Below are 26,813 nucleotides of genomic sequence, written 5' to 3'. Positions count from 1 at the left end.
TTCCTGATTGGGCAGAATCCTCTGGGTCCTGTCACACAAAGCAGGTCCCCCACACATGAACCCATCCCTTTCCAGGCTGAATTTTCTGCCACATTAACCCCTTCACTGCTTTAAAACTGATGGATTGGTGTCTTCAGAGCCATCAGCAAAGGTGGCTGAAATTCCCCAAAAAAGCCCACAAGTTCTCAGTAAGGACAGACTAATTAACAATCCTGTTTTCATTAAGGCTAAAAATGCACCTGCAAACTGCCACATCCCCACTATCCCTGCCAGGCAGCTGGAAAGGCACCTTTGGGATGTGTCACATCTCATTTCACCACTTCAACACACAAGTTTTACAGGAAAAGCCTCTGGGAGTCCCTGAAAATAAAGAGCAAGCTTGTTAAAGCCACAAAGAGATTCCATCCCAGCCTCCTGCAATCCCCTGCTTGGATAATTACATTTCTGTAAATGTATTTATAAATAAATATGTGTAAATATGTTTATACAGTTCAGCTGATGAATTGGCCACAGGGATCACTAAAGGTACCTGCAAAAATGATTAACAATCATTAAAAATGATTGATTAACCTTGTTTCTCATACAATCACTAAATTCCAAACACTGAATGAAGACAACCATTACAAAAAAAAAGCCATTTATTAGATGTATGTACATATATACATATACATGCAAAATGATTTTATACACATTTACACAGGTTCAATTATTAATACAGTGCAAAAATGTCTAAAAAGGTACCAGCCCACCTTCTACAAACTCAACAGCTCTTTGGGAGAAAGGGGAAAATGAAGAAACCAGAGAATTACCAGCTTCATAAAGTGACTAAGCACTGAGTAAGCAAACCTGGAAATTATTGAAGTTTATTCTTTGCCAATTTGCTTGTGCTGAGCTGCTGGGTGAGATGAAGAGTTTCCAAAAGACTTCTCTTGCAAAGTGACAGAATGAAGAAGATGCAATTCAAACCACATTATCCAGTTTAAAGCTGAAAAAAGGGATGGATTTCTCTTTGGGGATTTGATTCAACACAGGAAAAATCCCACATTATGAGTCAGATTTTGTGTTCTCAAACTGCAAGTCATTCTTTTTTATCAAATCTTAAAGCACTGAGATCAATGTAAACTATTCTATTCCTCTTGCTGTTTTGCCAAGAGAAAATGTTTAACTGTATAAATACTGTGTGGACATGGGATAAATACCAAATTAAAAATAAAAATAGATCAAATTCTGTGTGTTCTGCCTCATCCTGGAACCCCAACCCCAACCTATGAAGTGCACACAGACTAATCCATGTGGATTCCTTAATATGGTTACACCTATTACAGGAAAATAAAAGGTTGCAAAGGGATTAAGACCAACACCAAAGCAGAGCTTTGTCACTGGGTAGAAAACAGCTGGAGATTCAGCCACATTCCCCAAAAATCCACAAAGAAAAAAATACAATAGGTGTGTAAATGTTAGACAAAAGCAGAATTGAATCAACTGTTTTGGTTTGATTTTACTGAAATGTCTTCAGGAAAACCAATTCAAAAAAAAGCCAAAATTAACCTTTCTCCACTCTGTTAATTGCACAATTGTCCAGACACCCTGTTCTAGCACTCCTCTGCAGAGCTGTGGCTGCCATGCCCTGGCTCAGGCATGGATTTGTTTCAGGACAGAGCAGTTGGATGCTGGCAAAGCAGCAGCAGGAATGTCCCAACTTTTCCAACCAGCTCTGGGGAATGCCCTCTGGAAATGCTCTGTGGGGAGAAACAGGAAAAGCTCTTCTGGACTCTTTAGCCAGAGTGAGGATAAAAAGGCAGGAGCAGGGAGCTGGCTCCTGTCCTGAAGGCCTTTTCATGAAGATCTGTCTGTCTGGATAAAATGCTGCATCCCTTTCCCACATGAATCCAGTGGGGTGATATCCAATTTATGCTCCTGGAAAACACCACCAATCACCAGATCCATTATCCCTGAAGTGTTAAGTTTTTAGTGTCAGATTTTTGGGGTGTTCTTTTTGCAGATTTTTTTTTTTTTAAACTTGTAATCCAAACCTGTAATTTTTTTTTGTAACTTGTAATGCAAACTCTGAGTGACTGAGTTCCCTGCAGCCTCCTCCAGAATTTACCAGGGAAAACTGGGAGTGAACAGTTTGAAAAGTAAAAGCAGCACAAAACCCCTCACATCTGTGGGGTCATCTTGGTGTCTCAGGGACAGGGCTTGAATTGTGGCTTCATTTCTCCACTGCTAGTCTGACAGAAAACTGGGATAATGACAGACAAACAACTTTAATCCCCTCCCTTAGAACAGAAAACCTTTCCCTTATGGCTCGAGCTGTGTCCAAAATGCCTGGCTAAAATATTCCTCCATCATTCCTAGCAGACTATTCCTCACACTTTGGAGGTTTTTATCAGGTTGCTGTTCCAGTAAGTGCAGTGAAAAAGAAATCCCTACATTCTCCTCATGGCACTAAGTCTCCTGATGTCCTACAAACTGTCCAGGTTGGAATGAGCTGCTCTATCCAGAAGTGCTTCCAAAGTCCAGCACCACAAATTTCTGGTCTGATCCTCGTATTTGCATCTTGAGATTCCAGGAAAACTCACTGACATAAAAACAAGGAATTTTCTGCCTTATAACAGAAAACCTTTCCTTTATGGCACTCGAGCTGTGTCCTTAAATGCCTGGCTAAAATATTTCTCCATCATTCCTACCAGACTATTCCTCACACTTTGGAGGTTTTTGTCATGCTGCTGGTTCCAGTAAGTGCAGTGAAAAAGAAATCCCTACATTCTGGCACTAAGTCCCCTGATGTCCTACAAACTGTCCAGGTTGGAATGAGCTGCACATCCAGAAGTGCTTCCAAAGTCCAGCACCACAAATTTCTGGTCTAATCCTTATGTTTGCATCCTGAGATTCCAGAAGAACTCACTGAGATAAAAGAAAAGAATTTTCTGCCTTATAACAGAAAACCTTTCCTTTATGGCACACAGCTCAAGTTGTGTCCTCAAATACCTGGCTAAAATATTCCTCCATCATTCCTAGCAGACTGTTCCTCACACTTTGGAGGTTTTTGTCATGCTGCTGTTCCAGTAAATGCAGTGGAAAAGAAATCCCTACATTTTCCTCCTGAGTAAAGCTCTGGCACTAAGTCTCCTATGTCCTAGAAACTGTCCAGGTTGGAATGAGCTGCCCATGGATCTGTTGCTGCAGTCAGCTGCATCCAGAAGTGCTTCCAAAGTCCAGCACCACAAATTTCTGGTCTTATCCTTATGTTTGCATCCTGAGATTCCAGGAAAACTCACTGACATAAAAACAAGGAATTTTCTGCCTCATAACAGAAAACCTTTCCTTTATGGCACTCGAGCTGTGTCCTTAAATGCCTGGCTAAAATATTCCTCCATCATTCCTAGCAGACTGTTCCTCACACTTTGGAGGTTTTTATCAGGTTGCTGTTCCAGTAAGTGCAGTGGAAAAGAAATCCCTACATTCTCCTCCTGGCACTAAGTCCCCTGATGTCCTACAAACTGTCCAGGTTGGAATGAGCTGCACATGGATGCTGCTGCTGCATCCAGAAGTGCTTCCAAAGTCCAGCACCACAAATTTCTGGTCTGATCCTTATGTTTGCATCCTGAGATTCCAGGAAAACTCACTGGCATAAAAACAAGGAATTTTATCAAGTGTTCCTGCAAAAAAAAGACAACTCTGCTGCATGTTAATCTCTTTGCAACCAGAGGTAGAGACCATGTGAGAGGAAAAAGAAATCTTTGGTGAAAGAAATGGGAATGACCAGGAAAAAAAAAAAAAAATGAAATTTTAGGACCATAATTCCACAATAACATACCTACAGTCTGAATCTCTACAAGCCCTCAAGGACAGCTGCATCAAACTGCTATGCATTTTTTTAACAGCCAGCCTAAATTATTCATCTATGCCCTAAAATGGCCCTGTGCACCCAGATCCATGACAGAGCAGAACAGCCAGTGCAGCAGAGGTTGGGAATTCCAGTCCCCAGTTCCAAAGTGCACACCCAGAAACTCATCTGAGTGTAAGAATTCACCACCATTAACCCCAGCTGTTGTGTTCTACAGAACAAAGAGAACCTGCTCTTGCTTTCCATTCCTGGAAATGGCTTTCTACTCACCAGCTACTCATTTTATTAAAAGAAGGTGAAGGAGTCAGTGGCCTGTCATAAATAGGCTTGGAAGATTTATGATCCATACAGGCCAAGCAAACATGGAATTGCCCTTATCCTAAAAGTGACCTTAGCCAAGGAAACAAAGGCCACAAGAGCTGACAGATCACTTACACCCACTTGGATTATTTTTTGCTGCCCCAAGCATATTTGCAATTAACCCATGAGCACACACTAAACTGCAATGTGCTGTTCAGCCAAGGAGATATTTATAGACTTTATGGTTTATAAAAGAGTCACAGCCTTTCCCTGTCCTTCCAAGCCTAGAAAAATGATCCTGAAGCTCACCCTCAGCATTTTCCCCACTGATTCTGCACTCACCTAATTACAGCAACAACCCCTTCACTCACATTTACCAAGACAAATCTAGAGACAGAGATGTTACCCATCACTTTACCCTTGTTTTACTTCACCACTGGAGTATTTGCAGCAGCAGGGCAAGACTGACCTGCCCAGCTCTCACAGAGCCAGTGAGACAAATGGCAAAATGCTGTCAGGATGGTGGCAGCCAAGGAGGAAAAGCCTGCTGAAGGTAAGAATTCCATCTGTGCTGACACCTGACAAGCCCCACCATGTCAAATACAGCTGCACCCCTTGCTGTGTGCTGGACATAATTACAGGATCCTACTGATCCCAAGTTGCTGGGAGCTGTTTTCCTTGCAATAACCATTGCCATGGATGGTTAAAAAACACTCTGAGCTATTTTTGGCCAGGTGAATACAAAAAAAGAGTTGTAAAAACAGAGTAGCAAACCCCAAGTTTGGTTGTTTTTTGTTTTTTTCATACACCACAGTCAGGCTGCTTCTCCAGGAGCTGCCTTGTCAGGATCTGGTAAGAGGAAAGAGAAGCCACTCCTATGTGGAAGGAGATTTGCCAGAGGTTCCTCAATCCATACAAGTAGATGTTGCATGAACAGACACAGAAAAGGAGCACAAAAGTCTTCACCTTCCTGGCTGAGCTGTAGAAGAGGTACAGGTAACACTGCAAAAGGAGCAGAAGGGAGAGTTAGCACTGAACTCTGCACAAAACCAGGGATCCAGCTGGGAATTGCTGCCTGGGACCCATCTGCTGAGCATGTGAAGGGCAAAACCCTCACAGGAGAACATGAAAAGCTCCCAGTGCTGACAGAGGAGTCCCTTTTTCCCCTCAGGCAGTGACAGATCAGCCTCTGTCAGCTCAGGTCACAGCTTCCACAGCTGAGGCAGAGGTCAGCACGTGCAGGTTGTGCACAGCTTTTGGGGGGAAGCTGCTATAAATCAAAAGGAGAAGAGAGAATTCTCCTTTATTCAACTTCCCTGGCTTCAGGTACTCACAGGGAAAGAGGAAGCACAGAGCCTTTCTTTGTGAAAAACAATCTCCATCAAGTACTTAAATCTAAATTAATTTATTAGATCTAAATTGATTTATTGGATCTAAATCCATCTATTAGATCTAAATCAGTCCATTAGATCTAAATCAATCCATTAGATCTAAATTAATCTATTAGATCAAAATAAATCTATTAGATCTAAATAAATCTATTAAATCTAAATCAATCCATTAGATCTAAATCAATCCATTAGATCTAAATCAATCTATTAGATCAAAATCCATCTATTAGATCAAAATCAATCCATTAGATCAAAATAATCCCTTAGAACAAAATAATCCATTAGATCAAAATAATCCCTTAGAACAAAATAATCCATTAGATCTAAATCAATCTATTAGATCAAAATCCATCCATCAGATCAAAATAAATGCATTAGATCAAAATAAATCTATTAGATCAAAATCCATCTATTAGATTGAAATAAATCTATTAGATCAAAATCCATCTATTCGATCAAAATCCATCTATTAGATCAAAATCAATCTATTAGATCTAAATCAATCTATTAGATCAAAATCAATCCGTTAGATCAAAATAAATGCATTAGATCAAAATAAATCCATTAGATCAAAATCCATCTATTAGATTGAAATAAATCTATTAGGTCAAAATAAATCTATTAGGTATAAATCCATCTATTAGATCTAAATAAATCTGTTAGATCTAAATTCATCTCTTCACCCCAAAGCTCTGCCACGAGCAAAGGTGTAAGAAAGCTGAAGGACACTAAATTGTATCATAATACAACAAATAATCCCATAAATACATCAAAGTCTGAGAGTGGTCCCCAAACCATGGTCCAAAAGGAAAAAGGACAATGAATACACTGTAGGCATCAGTTATTCCTAGAAACAAAACTGCAGCACCTTTCTGCAATGCCAGGCTGAAAGCTGAAGATTTTCCAGCATATGCTGCCCTCAAGTTAAAGGTTGTGGAATTTTTTTAGGAATTCAAGGAGCCTTTCAAGAAAAAACAATTTGGAACATGTTGTATTTTCCTCATTCAAACTCTTCTGTGTAAGGTCAGAGGAAATAATCCCATTATGGAAAAAAAAAATTGAAAATGTGGAAAATTGGAATATGGAAAAATCCCATTAAGGAACCAGCAGGATTCAATGTGATTTTTCATGTAAATTACACCATTTTCAATAATGTTGCTGTCCAATGTTTGCTCAGTCCTCAGTCCTGTTAAGTTTTTAGTGTCAGATTTTTGGGGTGTTCTTTTTGCAGATTTTTTTTTTTTTAAACTTGTAATTCAAGGTGGTTGTGCTGCAAAAGCCCATCACTAAGTCTGACACTTAGATGTGTCCATCCCTTTGGGAAGGAACCATCTTTGGGATGGCATTTGTCCATCACACCCAGCCCCCTCTGACTTGTCAGAACATGGAAGCACTGAAAAAGCCTGCAAATGCAATTTCCCAAGGCTCAAAATGTGCCTTGAACTGCTTTTGTGCCTCTTCACTGGAATAAATCAGTGGAATCACCTGGCTAGGATGTTAAAAACCTCTGCTTAGCTGGAAATGGCTCTGTCTTGTGAATTGTAACAGCAAAATAATCAGCAAAAAATTTTAGTTGCAGTTCACATACCTGAAAAACACAGGCTAGAAAAGGTAGAAAAAAAGCTATCACATTTCCAATTCCTTCATGGTCCTCCTGTTGGGATTAAAAGAAGTGACAACTATGTCAGGCACAGCTTTTAGCAAGTGCTGCTTGATATTTGAGAACATTTTAAATATAGTCAAGAACCTCTTAGCCCAGTTTATGGTGATTGACTGTAACAGTGTCAAACACCAAGATCAATATCATGGGATAAGACACCAAGAACTGAGCCTTATGTGACAGCTCCTGCTAAATAAAACTGTGTCAGGATACAATCAGCACACTTTTTCCCCCCCTTTTTTTAAAGTTGTTTATTCTCATGTTTATTTTTAAAAAATTACAGAAAAGGATCTAAAATAAAATGCAAGAATGGAGAAAAAAAAAAATCCAGGCAGCCTGGTAAGAATAAATAAATTACAGAAAAGGATCTAAAATAAAATGCAAGAATGGAGAAAAAAAAAAATCCTGGTAAGAATAAAATCTGGTAAGAATAAATAAATTAAAAAATAAAATTTGTAAAAATTATTAAATAAGTTTTAATTCTAAAACCTATTTAATAATTTTTAGAAATTTTATTTCTAAATAAAAAAAATTTGGAAATTTTATTTCTAAATAAAAAATTTAGTTATTTTAATTATTTAATAATTATTTCATAATTATGTTAATAATTATTTTAATAATTAAATAATGAATAAATAATTTAATATTTTTTCTTTATTTTAATAAATAAGTAATTTTTAGAATTTTAGAATTCTAATAATTAAAAAAATAAGTTTAAAAAGAAATAATTAAAAAAGAAATTTCTCAAAATTTAAACTTCTACAGAACAGAATAAAATGCAGAATATTGTGATGTACAGAAAAATACACAAGGTGTAGCAGTCCTGGAGAAACAAAACACTTTTTGTGGAGAGATGTGTGCTCAGCTGAGGGGCAGAACAGCCACCCTTGAAGTGGTTACCCAAAAATTCATTGCCTTTCCCTCATTCTCAGGTCTGGGAGCATCAGGCTTACCTGAAAGGAATATTCTGCCAGGTGAACCCCTCGGATGAGGTTCAGAGCTCCACACATGATGTTCAGAACAAGTGACAGAATCCCCAGGGGGGTTACAGGCTGCATCCTGTAAGTAGGGACTGGAAATGAAATGAAAAGCAGACATTAGTGCAAGTTTGCACTATTGCTTTCAAGCTTTTACTAGAAAACACCACAATTACTTTGTGTGGGTTTTAAACACTTGCAAAACCTTCCATGCTTGCTCCAGGGAAGATTGATTATGAATAGAAATCTCCCTTTTTTTTGTTGTTGTATTGCAGTATTCAGTTCTTCACACATCCAGAAATCACCAAGAGCTCTGGAGTACTTTTAAACAATTCAACAACAGATTTTTCTTGACCTATTTGGCATCAATGTCTTCTATGGTGCACACAGATAATTCTTTGTTTATTCCAGCAGATGAGGATGCTCAGCACTCCTCAGGTCAGCAGAAAAGCCAGAGGCTTTCCCCACCCAAAGGTCTGGGGAAGGGCTTAGATTTCACCCATCACCACAGCAAGGCAGCAACTCATCTCCTCCTTAACCAGTAATTAAACATTTTATCCCACTTGAGGGCTCAGGCTGCCCCCATTTCCCAGGTAGGGAATTATCTGCCTCCTGCCTTTCTCACTTTCTCTGCTACTACTTAACACCCACCCTGCTGAGCAGCAGTTCTGCATGATAATCCCATTGATACATGCCTAATTAAGGTCAAAGTAATTATCATAAATGTGTGTTTAGCTTTGGAATTGGCTGCCTTTAATTCAGGCTTGGCCAAGAGCACACCTCCAGTTTTCCTGCACTTGTTCAACAACAGATTCCACACCTTGATCCTCAGCTACATTTCATTCCTGCCCTTGCATCACCACAAGTAGGACACTGTTAGTTTCATAAAAAATGATAATTTGCAGCTCAGATATCAAGTCCAGATCTGCTGAACCCAAGAGACAGGAGAGAATGAATGAGCCCTCAAGGAAACCATCTCCAACCTGTGCCCAGTGAATCCAGATCCTCTTTATCTGACTCTTTATCTATTTATCTGACCTTTCCAGATAAACTGCACCTCTGGCTTCCTTTGAGTGACAGATGAATCACCACAACAGCCATTACATGATTTCAGAGAGAAAAACACTCCTGCCTTCTCCTTCAAGCCAGATTTTGACAGATGGATGTAAAAAACTCTGGTGCCAAATTAATACAGAGATGTAAAGCACCTTTCATCCGTGTCTCTGTAATTAATTTGTCTGGCATGAACTCACACACCCATAATTTCAGCTCCAAAGGAACTGGATCAACTCAATTTGATGTGTGTCACTTTAGGGAGCATCACTGGGTACTGCAGACAGAATGGTGTAACTCTGTCACTCAAAGGCAATCTGCCTTTTCTTTTGCTACACAGTGACATTTACAAAAAACTCCTAGCAGCATCTCTATTCATTCCCTGACCCCAGAATTCAGTTTCCTTCTATTTTTTTCCTGCTATTCCTACTTTTGACTAATTAAATAATGTTGCAGCTATATATGTGTGTAACTCTCCCACAGATATTTCCTAATAAAGACTGATCCTCAAATTTTAAGGTTTACTTCAGAGGCATAAATGTCTCTCAAACAATTATAATTATTAAACACAAATGTCATTCATTGAGCAGAATCCTGCAAGCCACATGTGCCAAGAGTTCCCAGTCCCTAGGGAAGAACAATGTAAGTCTCATGCTTCTGCAGCATGAAATATTATGTAAAAGTTACATTATTTTTTAGTCCAGGAGGATAAAAAGAATTGCTGTCACAGATGCAGGGGAGATTAAAACATCCACTTGGCTCAGGGTTCAGATTTTGTGAAAACTGGGCTTGAAATGGTTTGCTGCAGAGATTTATTTGTGCTGTTAAATTCTGAGGTTTAACTCACAAACTGAAATTGCACAGAGAAGTGAGATGGGTCCTGCTAAGGGAAAATTATTTCACTTCCTTGGGTGAAGTCAGTCATATTTTTATCAAGAGAATTTCATACTGGAATGGCCTATTATATTAAATAAGGGAAAAGAAGAGTACAAACACTCAGTCCAGGACAGCACACTCTGCACAAGCACAAATAAACACTAATTAGGCTTCACATGGATCTGCCTCCTCAAGCACAGAAGTTGTGCACTTCAGAGCACAAGATCCACACAGAAACATTCTGGGAGCTGTGGGTGATGCACCAGCAGGTTTGAACATGTGCAGAATAACTGCAAACACCCTCAGCCAGTGAAGAAATTGAAACCTCTGCCCATGAAAGATTTTCTGGCAGAGGCCTGTGGCCATTTCACTGGAGGGAGACACCAGAGTGTGCAGCAGCAGCTTGGATCTGCCTCCTGCAGGCACAGCACAAGGCTGGACATGAGTCACTGACTCAGAAAGAGCACCAGGAGTGAGAAATGAAATCACTCCAACAGCCTCAACTGAAACACAAGCACACAAAAGGCAGAGAGTGAGACAGCTTCAAAAACAAACCCTGAAAAGGCCTTTGAAGGACTCCCTGTGTGCCTGTAGGAGATGAAGAACACTCACCAAGGGGAGCTGCAGGATTCACCTGCTGCCTCACAAGGGCAGTGGCACAAACTGTTCTGCTGCTTCCCAGAGGCAGATGGGATGTGCAAACCCTCCCTGCCCATAGAGAGCCCCTGTGCCCTGCACCCAGCCCCACCAAACCCTCCCTGCCCACAGAGAGCCCCTGTGCCCTGCACCCAGCCCCACCAAACCCTCCCTGCCCACAGAGAGCCCCCTGTGCCCTGCACCCAGCCCCATCAAACCCTCCCTGCCCACAGAGAGCCCCTGTGCCCTGCACCCAGCCCCATCAAACCATCCCTGCCCATAGAGATCCCCCTGTGCCCTGCACCCAGCCCCACCAAACCCTTCCTGCCCATCCCAGAGAGCCCCTGTGCCCTGCACACAGCCCCATGTTCTTGTGCAAACCCCAAACCCTCCCTGCTCACAGAGAGCCCCTGTGCCCTGCACCCAGCCCCATCAAACCCTCCCTGCCCACAGAGAGACCCTGTGCCCTGCACCCAGCCCCATCAAACCCTCCCTGCCCACAGAGGTCCCACCCTGTGCCCTGCACCCAGCCCCATGTCCTGGTGCAAACCCTCTGTTCCAGATTGCAAAGCAAGAGGTATTTCATTCCCATCTGTATGGCAGATTATCTTTGTCAAGTGGGCAGTTTGTCTTATCTCTCTCTGAGTGACCACAGTCACTCCTCCCTCAGGAGGGGACACCTGCTGATAACAGCCATTGAATGTCCCTGCATGGCTGATAAGAACTACAGCATCCCATTGGGAGATGTGAGCCCAGAGGGAGGAGCCAAGCATTCCTACCTGGATATAATCCAGAGGTTTTGAGACACCAGCACAGCTTCTGCACTGGATTCCCCAGAGGAACAGCAGCTGCCTCTCCTTCCCCTGGATCTTCAGAGGCAGAATCCATCCTTCTCTACAGGACCCCCTTGCTCCAGCAGAGCCACCCCTGACACTGCAGGAGGGCTGAGCCACAATTCCAATGGTTCTGCTGCCAACACCCTGACCCACAGGGTGTCAGGCTGGGTTCTGACTCTGTCAGTGTTGTTCTAGTTCACTGCATTGTTTATTTTATCCTTTTATTATTTTTTTCTTCCCTATTAAAGAACTGTTATTCCTGCTCTCATATTTTTGCCTGAGAGCCCCTTAATTTCAAATTCTTAGCAATTCAGAGGGTGGGGAGGGTTTACATTCTCCATTTCAGGGGAGGCTCCTGCCTTCCTTAGCAGACTCCTGTCTTTCCAAACCAAGACACCCTCCCTGCCCACAGAGAGCCCCCTGTGCCCTGCACACAGCCCCATGTCCTCTGTGCCCACACTGACACCAGAGAGGCTCTGAGCAGCAGCCAGGGCTCTGGGGGTGATGATCAAGGGGGCAAAAGAAGGGGTTTTGTTGCCAGTTTTTGGGGGTTTTTTGGGCTGGGTTTAGTTAACAAAAAGAAAGAACAAACAGCAGAAAGAATGGAAGCAAGAAGGGGAAAAAAAAATCTCTTGTTCTCAAGAATACTAACAAGGAGAGAGCTGCCCTGAGTCTTCTGGCCTTTTTCACAGCAAACTGAAGAGCCAGAGGATGAGCTCAGCCAACTCCAAAGAGGCCAGCAGCAGCTCCAGCCATGTGAGGAAGGGATGTTTGGATCATCCCTGGATCAATCAATCTGCACCAGGGAGTGCAGGCACAATTCAATCCTGCTCTCCTACAGCCACAGCATTTCAAACAGCCTCTTGTAGAGCAGAGCTGTGGTATAAATAACATTAATATGGAACAAACACTATGCACACAGCTAAACTTAGAGCAGCAAAGTGGGATTCAGCTGGGAGGGGATGATGAGAGGAGAGAGACACAAGCCAGGAAAGCTGACTCCAGTGGAGGCAAACAGATGATCATAAACATGAGCCTTAAAATAAAGGCAGAACAATCTGTGAGAGTATTTGGGTTAGACCAGAGAGAACAGCCAGAAATAAAAAGCCAGATGGAAAGTAAAGGAAAGCAATTAGGAATAAAAGGGAAGTGAAAATATATTTCTGATCTGTGGACACAGACTAGATCACAAATATTTACTGGCACTGAAGCTGTTCAAAATTTAAAGAAAAAGTGCAAAGAATTTCTAAGCCCTGTCATAACATGAAAAGATTTAACCTTCAAGCACAGCTCTGAGGAACACTCACAAATCTGACTGGCAAATAAAGTGCTTTCCATTCTATTTTTAATTCCTCCTGGCTAGTGCCCTTCCATACTCTAATTTAAAATACCTATGTCAAATTAGATTCCAGCTCATCTGTCACAAACTATAAGATTGAGCAACTGGAACTTAATTTTATTAGTGCTTCATAAGCCAAGAACAACAACAAAAAAAAAGGAAATACAAGCTCATGGCACTCCAGCTGCATTTAAACCACTGTGCTAATAGGATTAAAATAGAGAATGGTTTAGTGGTGGACTTGGCAGGGCTTGGTTTCTGGTAGGACTCAATGATCTGCAAGTTTTTCTCCAACCTAAATAATTCTCTGATTTCATTTGTGGAGGAAGTAGGCAGGACCTTGACTGTGCAACTGAAACACAACTAAGAGGTACCATTTTTATATTAAAGAATTAGAGGTTGGTAGGTAAAACATCAAGTTTTATTATTAAAAAGGCCCCTGACAAGCTTCTGTGTATTTATACAGATACACAAAGCCTCTTTCAGAATTTTAGTCAAATGGATTAAATTTAAAAAAATATAAGGTAAAAGAAAAAAGCAAAGAGACCTCAAGCCAGACAATGTGGGAACAAGAGGTTACCCTCAGCTCATATTTTTCTCATTTTCTTTTCCCTCAAGGCTGAAGAAACTCATTCAGACTGTAATTACAGATCTTTCATTATGAGTTTGCAACAAGCAATGAATGAATCAGTGGAGCTTCTTTAGAAATTTGAACAAACAAGGGTTTGAAGAGAAAATATCACATGGAAAATATCAAGCTTATATTTTCCATACAGAGAGGAAGCTGTAAGGCTGGAAAAAGACTCCACAGCAGTTTCCAAAGCTCTGCTGCATACCTGCTGCAATGTAAAGCCCATATGTTGTTTACTATGATGGAAAAAGCCTTTTTTGGTTTCACACACAATGTAAATAAACACTTCTTGGTACACAAGGAACCCCCATGTGTTTTTCTGCCATGTGCTGTGGGCCATAATTTGTGACCAAAAAATTAAGCACAGCAGATTTGTCCATCAATTTAAATCTGACTGCCAAAACAAAATTAACTTTTTTGAGGTAGAAAAAAAAAAAACCAGCAGCCTCAGTGTTGGCCCCTGGGGTTGCTGCTGCAAAAACTCTAAAAATTATATGAAAATTAAAAGTGCTAGCTAAGTAAGCAAACTAGTGCTATGTTCTAGGCACTGAGTGAGCTGCTAACAAATGCCAGTAACACCAAAGCATGTAACACTATAAAACCAAGCAGCAACAGACTTTTCACTGCTTGCCCATGGAAATAACTGCCAGGACTTTGAAAAGATGTGCTGCTTCTACCTTTCTTCACACTCAACATTTATCCACATCCAGAAGCTGAAGGAGCAAGTAAAGGACTTAAAGCTGAGAAAAACTCAGGTTACATCAATGAACTTTTCAGATAAGATGGGTTCCATCTTTTGCCAGACAGATTTTGTAGGCTGTAATCCCTGTTTTTATCATTTTACTCAAGTTACCCTGTTTAGTTAAGTGTCTTCAAAAATCCATTGGGGAAGTTTTCATAGTAGTAAAAAACAGGGGAGTTGTGGGAATGTAATAAACCAAGCTTTGCCCTGGAAAGATCTACCACAGAGAATATTCCCCACCTAGGCTGAAAGAGAGGACTCCCCCCATGGTGCTGTGCAGCACTATTGCCAATCTACATGGGAAATCTCTCTCAGTTTGAACAGACAGGTGTCTGCTAAGGAAGGCAGGAGCCTCCTCTGAAATGGAGGAGGAAAATGTAAACCCCTCTCCCTCTGAATTATTATCATTTTATTTAAATTCCCCCATTGGCCAGCTGACCCTGCCCACCCCAATTGTTCATCTCTCATCCCCACTCAGATTGCTGCCCTTTGCACCATCCCTGTACCCTCAAGTCACTGACCCCATACTTTAGTCTGTGCAGACCACATGGTTTTGCCTCTGTCCCTGATCCCTTTGGCATGGTGGATGCAATAAACCTTTGCTGGAATACATCACACAAAGACCCTTCCTGTGCTTCTTCCCCTGAGCTAGCTGTGGTGTGTGTGTGGATTTGAAATGGCTCTCATGGCCTTAGAGTGGCTTCTGAAGGAGATGCTTTGAGAGATGTTGCAGCATTTCTACTGTTATAGATACGTATTATAATATTGGCTTTTTGCAAATATTAAAATAGATTTTATATGTGTAATGTTGAAGAACTTTGTTGTATAATTTTTATTTCTGCTGTTAATTAAGCTTAGACATAGTAGTGAAATAGTAGATATGTGTTATAGATACATATTATAATATTGGCTTTTTGCAAATATTAAAATAGATTTTATGTGTCATGTTAAAGTAACTGTTATATAGTTTTTATTTCTGTTGTTAATTAAGCTTAGACATAGTAGTGAAATAGCAGATATGTGTTATAGATACGTATTATAATATTGGCTTTTTGCAAATATTAAAATAGATTTTATATGTGTAATGTTGAAGAACTTTGTTGTATAATTTTTATTTCTGCTGTTAATTAAGCTTAGACATAGTAGTGAAATAGTAGATATGTGTTATAGATACATATTATAATATTGGCTTTTTGCAAATATTAAAACAGATTTTATATGTGTCATGTTGAAGTAACTTTGTTGTATAATTTTTATTTCTGCTATTAATTAAGCTTAGACATAGTAGTGAAATAGTAGATATGTGTTATAGATACATATTATAATATTGGCTTTTTGCAAATATTAAAACAGATTTTATATGTGTCATGTTAAAGTAATTGTTATAAAGATATCGCTTTATTCCTGTTGTTAATTAAGCTTATACATGGCAGTGAAATATCTGAAGGTAACTTTGTTACATAGTTTTTATTTCTGCTGTTAATTAAGCTTAGACATAGTAGTGAAATAATAGATATGTGTTACAGATACATATTATAATATTGGTTTTTTGCAAATATTAAAATGGATTTTATAAGTGTCATGTTAAAGTAACTTTGTAATAAAGATATAGATTTTATTCTGCTGTTAATTAAGCTCAGTGAAATAGCTGATCTAAGTGTGCTTGTGTTGAAATGCCTGCTGGGATGGGATAACATCCAATGCCCACAGGATGAGGACACCTGCACAGATCTGCCAACCATCAGCACTCCCTGTCTGAAAACACTGTGGGCCAAACCCCAAAACTGGAGGTGATAAAAAAGGACTAAAACCACAACCAAAGAATACCCATGCTCTAAAAAGGCAGACCCAAGGAGGAGCCATGCTAAACAATTCTTGGAATATGTAAAGTAGTTTGGGGAAAAGTTTACAATGCACAAGGATCTATGAATATGCAACAGGCTGATGTAATTCAAAGGTATTTAAGGGGTATCCCCAAAGATAATAGGGTGCTCTTTGCTCAGTGCCAAGATGCACCCAGCCATAATCTTTGCTCTATTGTCCTTGTCTCCTATTGTCCTTTATTAAACTTTTTACATTTTCACAGAAGAGTGTCCTAGACTGCAAGGCAATATGTATTCTGTTTCCTATCTGTCAGAGGTGGGGCATTTATTTTCTGTTCATTGGGCAGTTTTCTTTATCTCTTCCACAAACCAATCCTCCCTCTAGGACATATATGCTGTTAATGGGCTACTGAATGTCCCTGCATAAAAACCACAGCATCCCATTGGGAGATGCTCTGCCTAGAGGGAGGAGCCAAGCATTCCTACCTGGATACAATCTCAGGTTTTGGCACACCAGAGCAGCCTTTCCAGTGGATTTCCCAGAGGAACAGCTGCCTCTTGCACTGGATCTTCAGAGGAAGACTACACCCATCCATAGGATCACTGCTCCAACAGAACCACACCTGTCACTCCAGGAGGGCTGCAGCCACAATTCCAATGGAACTGCTACCAACACCCTAACCAATAGGGTGTCAGGTTGTATTCTGACACTGTCAGTGGATTTTCTTTTGTATTACTGCATGTATTTTGTGGTTTGTTTTTTTTTCCCTTTTCCTAATAAATTGCATTTCTGACTTGGAGCCTCTCACTAGTTTTGCTTTCAAACCAGAACAAAGAGCGAACATTGTTTTTTCACATCTACCATCCCACCACCTGGCAGGTGTGCAGGGTGAGGAGATCTCCTGTCACCTGGTGTAGAAGTAACTTACCAACCTCCACATGGCCTCCTGCGTGCCCTCCATTGCTCAGCCCGTTCAGCAGCTCCGTGGCCTCCAGCTGCAGCTGCACTGGGGGTTGCAGCTTCAGCTCCTCCTCCACCCTCTCCCAGCTGCCCTTGGCCCTGGAGCCACGGCTGCTGTTGAAATGCTGTTTCACCTTCTGAATGGTGTTATCTGAAACAACAGGAAAAGCTGCTCAAGTCACCCCTGCAAGGCTGCTTAATTAATCCTTAGTGTTGTTAAAACCTTAATTGCGGTGATATTTTATGGTATCGTGGTGATTTGATTGTTTTAATTTCTTCATTTCATTTCCAAGAATTCCATTGCTGGTTAGGGAACAAAAGTACTTCTTTTAAGTATTTTACAGCACAGAAAGGTTTGGGATGGAGGGGACCTTAAGGATCATCCAGTGCCACCCCCTGCCATGGGCAGGGACAGCTTCCACCATCCCAGGGTGCTCCCAGCCCCATCCAGCCTGGCCTTGGACACTTCCAGGGATCCAGGGGCAGCCACAGCTGCTCTGAGAACCTGTGCCTCCCCACCCTCACAGGAAAGAATTTCTTCTAGTATCTACTCTAAAAAAATAACAAAAATGATCTGTAACTACCACACAAAACATTAAAATCTTGAGCATGAAGTGCATCTTAGATCCAAACACAGGAATGGAGATGATTAAATAAATAAATAAATAAATAAATAAATAAATAACCACACAGCAATATTAGGCACTCAGCAACTTAATAAATAGTAAAAATTATTTTAGAAATGTATTTTTTCTTTAAAAACTAAGCTTTATGCAATTAAAAGAGGCTAGAAATTCCCCAACTCCTACTCAAGTTAAAAAAAAAAAAAAGAGTAATGTGAATCTCAATATGAAATTACATCCTGGCGGTAATGTGCCCCACAGGGAATCCACCCAAAATCCAAAATGGCTCTAGAAGATGCTTTCCTAATGGATTTCTCAAGTTTTTAAGCCTGAGTTTAACACTGTTACTGAAATCTGGACTGAAGAGTGCAAACACACTGCAGGATATTATCCTTTCCCAGAAAACTTTCTCACTGCAAGGGAATTGTGTCTTTCAAAGGTGTGAGGTTCAGTAGAGCAGCTGCTGCTTGGCAAGAAAACCAATTATTTCAGGCTAAAAAAGAACCACTGGGCATGGTTCTGAAGTATTCTGACTCCAAGTCATGCCAGAAATAAAGCTGCCCATAATAATCTACTCTGTCTCCCTTTTTTCCTGAACTCATCTGTCCTCACCTGTCAGATTTTTTTAATTAAGTTCAAAAGTGTCCGAGGTGTCAATTTCTTTTTTCTTCTCTGCTTGTTCATCAATCACCACAGCATTTTGTTCCCAAGAGATGAACTCTCAAGAACTCCAAACCAAACACTCCAATAGTTTAGGGCATTAAGATCTCCCCCTCCTCCTCCACACGAGGGCAAAGGCACACCCAGAGTCACTTTCATCAGCCTTTAGCCAGGAGATGTTGTTTAACACCATCAAATTGGCAGAGAGGATTTTTACTATTAGAGAACAAAGTTACAAACCAAATTCAATAAAAGCATATGGTCTGGAAGCTGAATTGATGCTCCTTGTGTTGTAGGAAGCAGCAAATTCCCAGCGAAGCTCTTCCAGGAAGCAGAAGGCCATGATGGTTGAGTAGCTGCTGGAACAGATTGCCATGCAGGCAATATCCCCAGAAGAAAGGAAACTGAAATAGAAATTAAAAAAAAAAAAATCACATCAACATAAAAAGGTGAAAGTCCTGCTGAACGTGAGGATGGAGCTGTGCTTTCTGTCAGAACAAAATGTACAGACTGAGCTCAGACTGCAGGAAAAAAAAAAAAGGATTTTTGTTGTTGTCAAAATCCTGCAATAATTCCTGTAGATCTATTTTTTCTTACACAATTATTTATTCTTAACTCATCCAGGATGCCTGAGCACAGTGAAGAGCACAAGCCAGACTTTATTAAATTGGTACATCAGTACAAATCCAGGACATTCTTTCCCCAGGCTGGCTTTAAATCACCTGAATAAAAACCAAAGTGGTGAGAAAACCAATTTTGAAAGAAAATGCAGAAAAAAAAAAAATAAATAAAAGCAAGGAATTTTGTTCCCAGGAAGCAGATGGATTCCTTCCTTCCCTTGATGGCAACATCATATTAACAGCAAGAAATATTTGCTTATTTGCACGACCCAAGATTTTCAAACACTTCCTGCTACATCACAGTAAAAATTCTACTCTAAAAGGGGCTCTTCTAACACTGAATCTATATTTATGTAAAAGTTTCCACCTGCAGATGGTCCAATCCTTCCAGGAGATTTCTCAGGGACATCTTCCCTTGCAGCCCAGCCATTTGTCAGCAGGAAACCAGTTCAACACCCAAGTTTGGAAACTGAACAATTTGTCTCCTTCCTCCTGTTCCTGTATTTTACCCCAACTTCATTTCCCACTCCTGGTTTCTATTTCACCTCCTTTTTATTTATTTGCTGTACTGTGCAATTGGGATTTACAGTTTTGCTTGGCTCTGCCAGCCCAGTTGCACTGGGGAGCTTCCCCAAATTCCTTCTGCTCCCAGCTCCCAGCTGGGATCAACACCATGCCTGCCTAAAAGCACCTTTTCCAAGTTGTCCATAATTTATGGCCTTTTTGCCACGGATCCAATTGCACTGCTCTCATTCCAGAGCCAGGCTGAGCTGCTGCACAGACCACAGCAGATTAAAAGCTGCAGCACTTGCTGGCATCAAAGGGCACAAGTTGGCTTTGAGTGCAAAGGAATTGAGGAAAAAAATCTCTGCTGTAAATTCCTGTATTTTTTAACACCCACCAAAAAAGGGATGCTTAGTTTTAGCTTAGGGTCACTTTAAGTTTTCTTCCATTTGCTCACCAGAAATGCAATCACCAGGTAAAACTCACTTCCTTAAATGAGTTTAAACAATTTTTTTCATTTCTTTCTCTGTAATTTCGTTCATAAATTTCTTCTCCTAAACTAAATTATTCCAAGGTACTTGGATGCCTTCTTAAAGGGATTTGTAGAAATCCATGATTCTCCAGCTGCTAAGAGTAAAAGGAACTGTACATTTTTGCTACCCAAAATGAAAATTAACATGAGCAAAACATATGAAAATAAGAAATAATAAATATATAACTAAATATGTATAAATATTGTGTAGGTATCTATAAATATATAACTAAATGTGCATAATTACTGTGTATGTATATAAAATATATAACTAAATACGTATAAATATTGTTTAGGTATCTATATATATAATATATAACTAAATGTGCATAAGTTCTGTGTATGTCTACAAAATATATAAATAAATATATATATTCTGTGTATGTATATAAAATATATAACTAAATACATATATTTACTGTGTATGTATATAAAATATATAACTAAATGTGTATAAATATTGTGTATGTATATAAAATATGTAACTAAATGTGTATATTGTGTATGTATATAAAATATATAACTAAATACATCTATATACTGTGTATGTATACAAAATACATAACTAAATACATACAAATATTGTGTATATGTATAAAATATATAACTAAATACATATATATACTGTATATGTATAAAAATATATAACTAAATGTGTATAAATATTGTGTATGTATATAAATTATGTAACTAAATATATATAAATATTGCATATATATATATAAAATACATAACTAAGTAGATATAAATATTGTGTAGGCATCTATAAATATATAATTAAATGTGTAAGAGTATTGTGTATGTATATGAGATATATAACTAAATTCATCTATATACTGTGTATGTATACAAAATATATAACTAAATGTGTACAAATATTGTGTCTGTATATAAAATATATAACTAAATACATCTATATACTGTGTATGTATACAAAATACATATCTAAATGCATATAAATATTGTGTATGTATATAAAATATATAACTAAGTATGAATAAATATTGTGTGTGTGTGTATATGCAAATATGTATAAATGTATGTGTATTTATATGTATAAATGTAAGTGAAAAATGAAATCTATGTAAATATAATCAGGTATAAAACAAATAACAGTTATGTAAGTGTATTTATATAAATTAACATACAAAATAGAATATATGAACATGGAAATACATATATAAATATGTACAAATATATAACTTAGCACATGCTCACTACACTTAGCAGCAACTGAGGAATAAGCTTCAAAACCATTGGAATTCACACTGTACACAAGCAGTGTAGCATTCAGGCTGGAATCAGGCACTGCAGACCACACCCATGGTATTATTTCAATATAATTCCACCCCCCAAGAGCAATATTTCAAAAATTAAAGCCAAAACCCCCCAGCAGAGCAGAGCAGAGCAGAGCAGAGCAGAGCAGAGCAGGGACTCACTGGATGCTGAGGTTACGTCCTCTGGCCGTGCCCCGACTGGGGTACCGTGCCAGGATGGAGGACAGAGCCTTCAGCCTCTTCCTGCACTCCAGAAAGTCCTGGTTGAGATGGAAATCTGTGGAGGCTGAGAGGGGAAGCCCATCCCTCACCCTCACCACGCAGGCAAAGAAGATCATGGACATTCTCCACGGGAGTATTCATGAGGACAACCTGGAAAGGAAAGGTTTGAGTCAGTTCATTCTGAAATTCCAGGCAGGATGAGAGTGAATTCACCACTGGAACTGAAAAGCACCTCTGGTGACACCTCTGCCACTGCAAGGCAACCAAACTGTTGTCAAAACTCATGGCTGTGCCCAGTTCTTGCCTCTCAGATTAAAAGATGAGGCAGAGGATTTGATAGGGCAATTATCTGCCTGAAAAATATTCCTGTTTTCCCTCCTGTTTTGCCCAAAGCATCAGAAAGGCTGAGGAAAGCTCTCACAGGTGTCTGTAGAAGCTGCTGTGCTGATCCCACATCCCACTGATGTGCTGCATCCAAAAACCCTCCTGAGCATGGCACTTCTCTATTTCCTAGTGTAACACACAAATCCAAAAATAAATTTTAGGCTAGAGCCCATCAGGTTCTTTTTACAGACTCACCTAGGGCTAAATATAGAACAAAAGTTGCCCTCTCTTGACTTCTTCCTCTTTAAGAGGTCACAAACTCCCGTGGAAAGTTATTCTTGGGCTTCACCTGGCATATTCAGAACATGCAGAGATGTGTCCTTCAGACATACCATGAGGATCCAGGGCACGGTGTCAGAGGATTAACAGCACTTCAGATCATCTCTGAAAGAGAATCAGAATGAACTAAGTAAAAATTAGGTTTAAAACTGAATTAATTACCTGTATTTACATGCATTTTTACCATCAGATCTCCTGTGAAGAGGGAAAACATATCCTAGGAAGTGTTTTGCCTGAAGGAAAACAAACATCTCATTTTCTTATCTAATATATTCATTTCTAGGCTCAGTCAAAGATGCTGTGGAATGACATGCAAAATATTTATGATGCCCCAATCATAATTATTTTAAGTTATGTCAGTAAAAGAGCAGCTCTCAATCAGCAGATTTTAAGGGATTATCACAAACAACTCAAGGAATTCAAAAAAGGCAAAAAAGGAAAACCAAAGGCATTTACTTGGCTTCAGGCAAACTACATAAATAAAGCATTGGGGAAATAAAAAGAAGGGGAAAAAAACACTTTGTGAACTCAAACTTTTGATAAAGAGAACAATTGCTTTGACCAGCCCTGTATCACACAATTGATTAGGATGCTCAAAGTGTCTTTGAAATGTGGCTCTTCAGGACGAGCCTTTCTTGTCTGAGAAGGCCAGAGAGCAAAACCTTCTCTAATTCAGGCACCACAAACTCTCCTGATATCTGATAAGGGCTGAGTTGCTGCCACAGGCAGCACTGAGAGGGTCTCATTTCTACCCCACAGGAACCACTCCCACAGAAATTGTGGGAACCATCCCTCTGTCCAAGGTGCCAGCAGTTAAAGCAACTGCAATTATCACAGGATCATTATCAGAGGAATTAGCAGAAAGCACAATGGCACAAAACTTGTTTCCTTAGAAAAGCAGATTGAAACTACAGAAGATCAGACATCTCTTGAGAAGTGTTATCTTGAACTTTTCAAATGGAGATTAAAGAATTAGATGGGATTTTTTTTTTCCACAATCCCTCTGACAGTTCTCTTCCAGCTGTCATTTAAGTTGTGAAAGCACACTAAGCTCACAAACTCCAACACACATCAAAAGGAATTTCAACAATAATCATGATTGTTATAAATCAGTTTGAAACATCCCATCCATCTTCAATGTGCCCATAAGCATTGATAAAACAGTGCAGAAAATTTTCAGATGAAAGTGAAATAAACCCAAAAAATATGAACTTTAACAGAAATATTAACTTTAGCACAGCCAACTTGTTGCTCAGAATTGCAGTTTTAGAGTGAAGGGTTGGTAATGCTGATGAGGTTTAGCTCCAAAACAACTCCAAAACAACCAGAAGATGATCAGGACATGAAAAAGCATCAAACTGAGAAATCAAAGACATTTCCTAAAACCTACCCAGCCCACGAAATTATTCAGCTCCCTATGCCACTAACAGCATGAGTTCAAATTTAAATATCCATATTTTTTATTAATCACCAAGGATAACATCACCTACAGTTAACCAAGTGCACATAGAGAATTTTCCAACTTTCCAAGATGTACAAACCTTCCTGCTGCAGTGCCTAGTGCTGCCAGCTGCCCATCAGAGGGATCCTTTGCTCTGGGAAAGAAAGATCCAGGAAAACTTCCAAATTAAATGCCAGACTTCACTGGAGAAAGGAATGCACTCTCCTTCCTCAGAAAAAGAGGTGTTGGGTGGTTTTTTTTCCCTTTGGCACAGCCCTTGCTACTCTCCCATCAGAGGATGCTCAGAGCTGTGTGTTTTTGGCAAGTGACAGCCACCAATGGCACTGCCCTTGGAATTTTAACCACTTGCAAGGCAGCCCTGCCACGTCACCTGTGCCCAAGCACAAAGTGTCACAGCTGAGCAAGGTGTGCCTGCAGGCAGGTGGCTCAGTGCTGTCACTGTGTCACCCTGGCTGCCCTTTCCTCCTGCAGACTCTCTGTTTGCTCACCATCAGCAGCCCAAAGATCTGCCACTGCCAGGACGTGGCAGCTCTTTGACCTCGGCTCTGAGCTTGGACAATGGACTCGAGGCTCTGCATTCCAATCTTGCAGAGTTCACAGGTGATAACATCAGGGCAGCATCTGGCACAAAGCAGAACCTTGGGAAGTATTTCAAGCAATAATTTCAGAAGAATATGTTATCATTTAGGACTGAAGGAAACAAAGTTGGGTGTATTCATTTCTTGAAGCACCTGTACATCCAACAATGCTCCAGAGTAAAACTGCCTAGTGCAAGACTCACATTGACAGCCCCAATCTCAGAATAAACCATTCCTCAGCATATCTAAGTGACCTGGAGCACAATTCCCCCTTCCCTCACTTCCCAGGGAGCAGCCAACTCTCCCCTGGCTGAGCAGGGATTATCAAGGCAGCCTCAATCAGACCTCCTGCACTTCACTGTGTGTTACACAAGCTCCTCTGGGTAAGAAGATTACACCCAACTCACCAGGCCACACTTCCCCAAATGCTCAACAAACTCCTGCTTGATTGCCTGGACTTAGAAAACAATCTGCTCAACAAGCTGTGAGAGCAAATGCAAAGCAGTGCTGAGTTCATAAAGGAGACTGTATCAAAAACCTGGTTCTTTCAGAAATTATCTCACCATCAAAAGCAGGTTTCCTTCCAAGAATGCCACACTGCTCCCAAAATATGTGACCAGGATTTCTCTGAAGTATTCACTGTCTCTCCCTGTTCAGACATATTTCCCTGCTCTCCAGCTTCAATCCCATCTGCTTTGTCCAGTTCTGACCTTCCTGCTGAAGGAAGAGCCAAAAGCTTTAGTGGATGTTCCCATGGCCCTGAAGCAGAATGTGAAATTTTTTGGACATATGACAGCTTGATATATGACCACAACTACTGCCCTAAAGCTTCCTTCCTCAGGCAGGTGATCTCCAGAGGGAGTCCTGGACAGCTACAGGTGGGATGAACATGAAAGAGATTCAGGTTGACTCATCAGACACAAAACCTGAGCTGCAGCTCCAGTGCTGCTTTGGGTCTCACCCAACAAGGATGTGGTTCATGAGGGAGATTTATCACCTCCCTGAGGGATCACAAAGTGGAGTTTATCTTCTTCTCAGATATATGAAAAAACAAATACAGACCAGTGTTAAATTTCTCATTTTCTAAGATTGCACCAGTATCCACCTGATCCTTCCCAGTGAGCTGCCTCCAAGCCCCCAGCAGTGCTGAGCAGCTACAGACAGCCCAGCCCCACCTTCCAGACTGAGCAGTGAATAAAAGCAATTTGAAAACATGCTGCTATCTCAAAGTTTAACACAGGATTTGTGCATATCCAGAGCTTTTAGGCTCCTATAAATCCTACAGGCTTACTCTTATCCCCAAGGGGAAGCATGTGGAAAAAAAACCTTGCCATCACAAATCTGTCTGCACACATTCCTGTGGATTACCAGAAATGAAGCACACACAAACCTCCAACCCCAGCATCCAGCTCCCACATCAATCCCACTATTCCAACAGACAATCCTCCAAACCACACTGCAACAACTCTGTGATGGTCTGAGGCTCTGCCCCACCTTCATCTCTCAGAAACACCAAATTCACCCGGTCCCAAATATTCACCCACCCATCCACCTCAATCCTGACACCTCCCCAAGCCCAGCAGCTCATCCCTGTCCCTTGAGATCCCACCTAAGAACCTATCCCACTTCCATCCTGTTCCATCCACATTGCACAGAACCACCCCCACTCACACCTCTCCTCTCCCACATTAAGCATCCTAAAATCCCCCAAAACAACCCCCTTCCCACACTCTTCAATAAACCCGGCACCTCGAAAGCAAACACACCCATGCCCCCACCTAGGGCTCTGCTTTGTGCTGACAAGGCCTTCCACACATCCCTCCAGCATGCAGACACCCCAAAACCTTTACCCCCATCCCCAAAGGCTCCCGTTATCCCTGCTCATCCCAAACCATCCCCAACCCAACCCACGCCTCCTCCTCCTCCTCTACCCCTCAAGGAACCCCCAAATCCTACATCCTATATCCCAACACACGCATCCCCCTGCTCCCCACCGCATCCCCAAACTCCCCTCGTCGCCTTCCCAAGCACCCCAATCCCCCCAGACACCCCCACACCCCAATTTCACCCCGGTCCCCTCCCGGTTCGCTCCCCACACACATCCCGGACCGCCCCGCCCCGGGGACGGGGGCACAGGGAGAGGATGGGGAGCAGGGCCGGTGTCCCCCTGCCCAGCCGGGACCCTCCGGAGCAGGGCCGGTGTCCCCCTGCCCTGCCGGGACCCTCGGCCGCCGCTCACCTCCCGTCCCCCGGCGGCCCCGCGGCCTCGGCCCCGCTCCGCCCGGCGCCGGCCCCGCCCGCCTCACCAGCGAGAGCGGCGGGAGCGGCCGCGCGGGGAGCGCCGGGACAGCGCCGGGAGGACCGGGAGAGCGGGATGGGAACCGGGACTGGGAACCGGGAGAGCGGGATGGGAACCGGGACTGGGAACCGGGAGAGCGGGATGGGAACCGGGACTGGGAACCGGGACTGGGAACCGGGAGAGCGGGATGGGAACCGGGACTGGGAACCAGGACTGGGAACCGGGAGAGCGGGATGGGAACCGGGACTGGGAACCGGGAGAGCGGGATGGGAACCGGGACTGAGAACGGGGCTGGGAC

The 26,813-nt window shown here is 41.3% G+C and overlaps 1 protein-coding gene across 12 annotated transcripts; it reads right to left on the bottom strand.

The window, feature by feature from the left end:
* Positions 1–620: 620 nt before the first annotated feature.
* Positions 621–26,813, bottom strand: SEC22C (SEC22 homolog C, vesicle trafficking protein). Of its 12 annotated transcripts, none has more exons than XR_013184245.1 (9): positions 24,780–25,881; positions 22,093–22,281; positions 21,454–21,663; positions 18,599–18,762; positions 17,044–17,226; positions 8,155–8,273; positions 7,130–7,195; positions 2,054–5,152; positions 621–2,019 (listed from the first exon to the last, which is right to left on the bottom strand). XR_013184245.1 is itself a non-coding variant. In XM_077185605.1 (9 exons), the coding sequence occupies exons 4-9, from the start codon at positions 21,633–21,635 to the stop codon at positions 4,952–4,954; spliced, it is 915 nt and encodes a 304-aa protein (XP_077041720.1). In that variant the 5' UTR covers positions 21,636–21,663; positions 22,093–22,281; positions 24,780–24,933; positions 26,456–26,813; the 3' UTR covers positions 621–4,951. The 12 variants fall into 12 exon arrangements, 10 of the variants coding, with proteins under 10 accessions (XP_077041720.1, XP_077041761.1, XP_077041671.1 ...); XR_013184248.1 differs by having other exon boundaries at positions 621–2,294; positions 2,950–5,152; XM_077185605.1 differs by adding an exon at positions 26,456–26,813 and having other exon boundaries at positions 621–5,152; positions 24,780–24,933.

Source organism: Agelaius phoeniceus, chromosome 1 (assembly GCF_051311805.1).
Source record: "Agelaius phoeniceus isolate bAgePho1 chromosome 1, bAgePho1.hap1, whole genome shotgun sequence".
Classification (NCBI taxonomy): domain Eukaryota; kingdom Metazoa; phylum Chordata; class Aves; order Passeriformes; family Icteridae; genus Agelaius; species Agelaius phoeniceus.
Note: the sequence above shows the minus strand (reverse complement) of the source record. Positions and strands in the feature narration are given on the sequence as shown.

Excerpts from the sequence above, each read along its gene's own strand:
- SEC22C (XM_077185605.1), bottom strand. The coding sequence starts at position 21,635 with ATGTCCATGATCTTCTTTGCCTGCGTGGTGAGGGTGAGGGATGGGCTT. Across the intron at positions 17,227-18,598 it reads ATATGCTTTTATTGAATTTG|ATAACACCATTCAGAAGGTG; the intron begins GTTTGTAACTTT and ends CTGTTGTTTCAG. Across the intron at positions 8,274-17,043 it reads AGGAGGCCATGTGGAGGTTG|TCCCTACTTACAGGATGCAG; the intron begins GTAAGTTACTTC and ends TTTCATTTCCAG.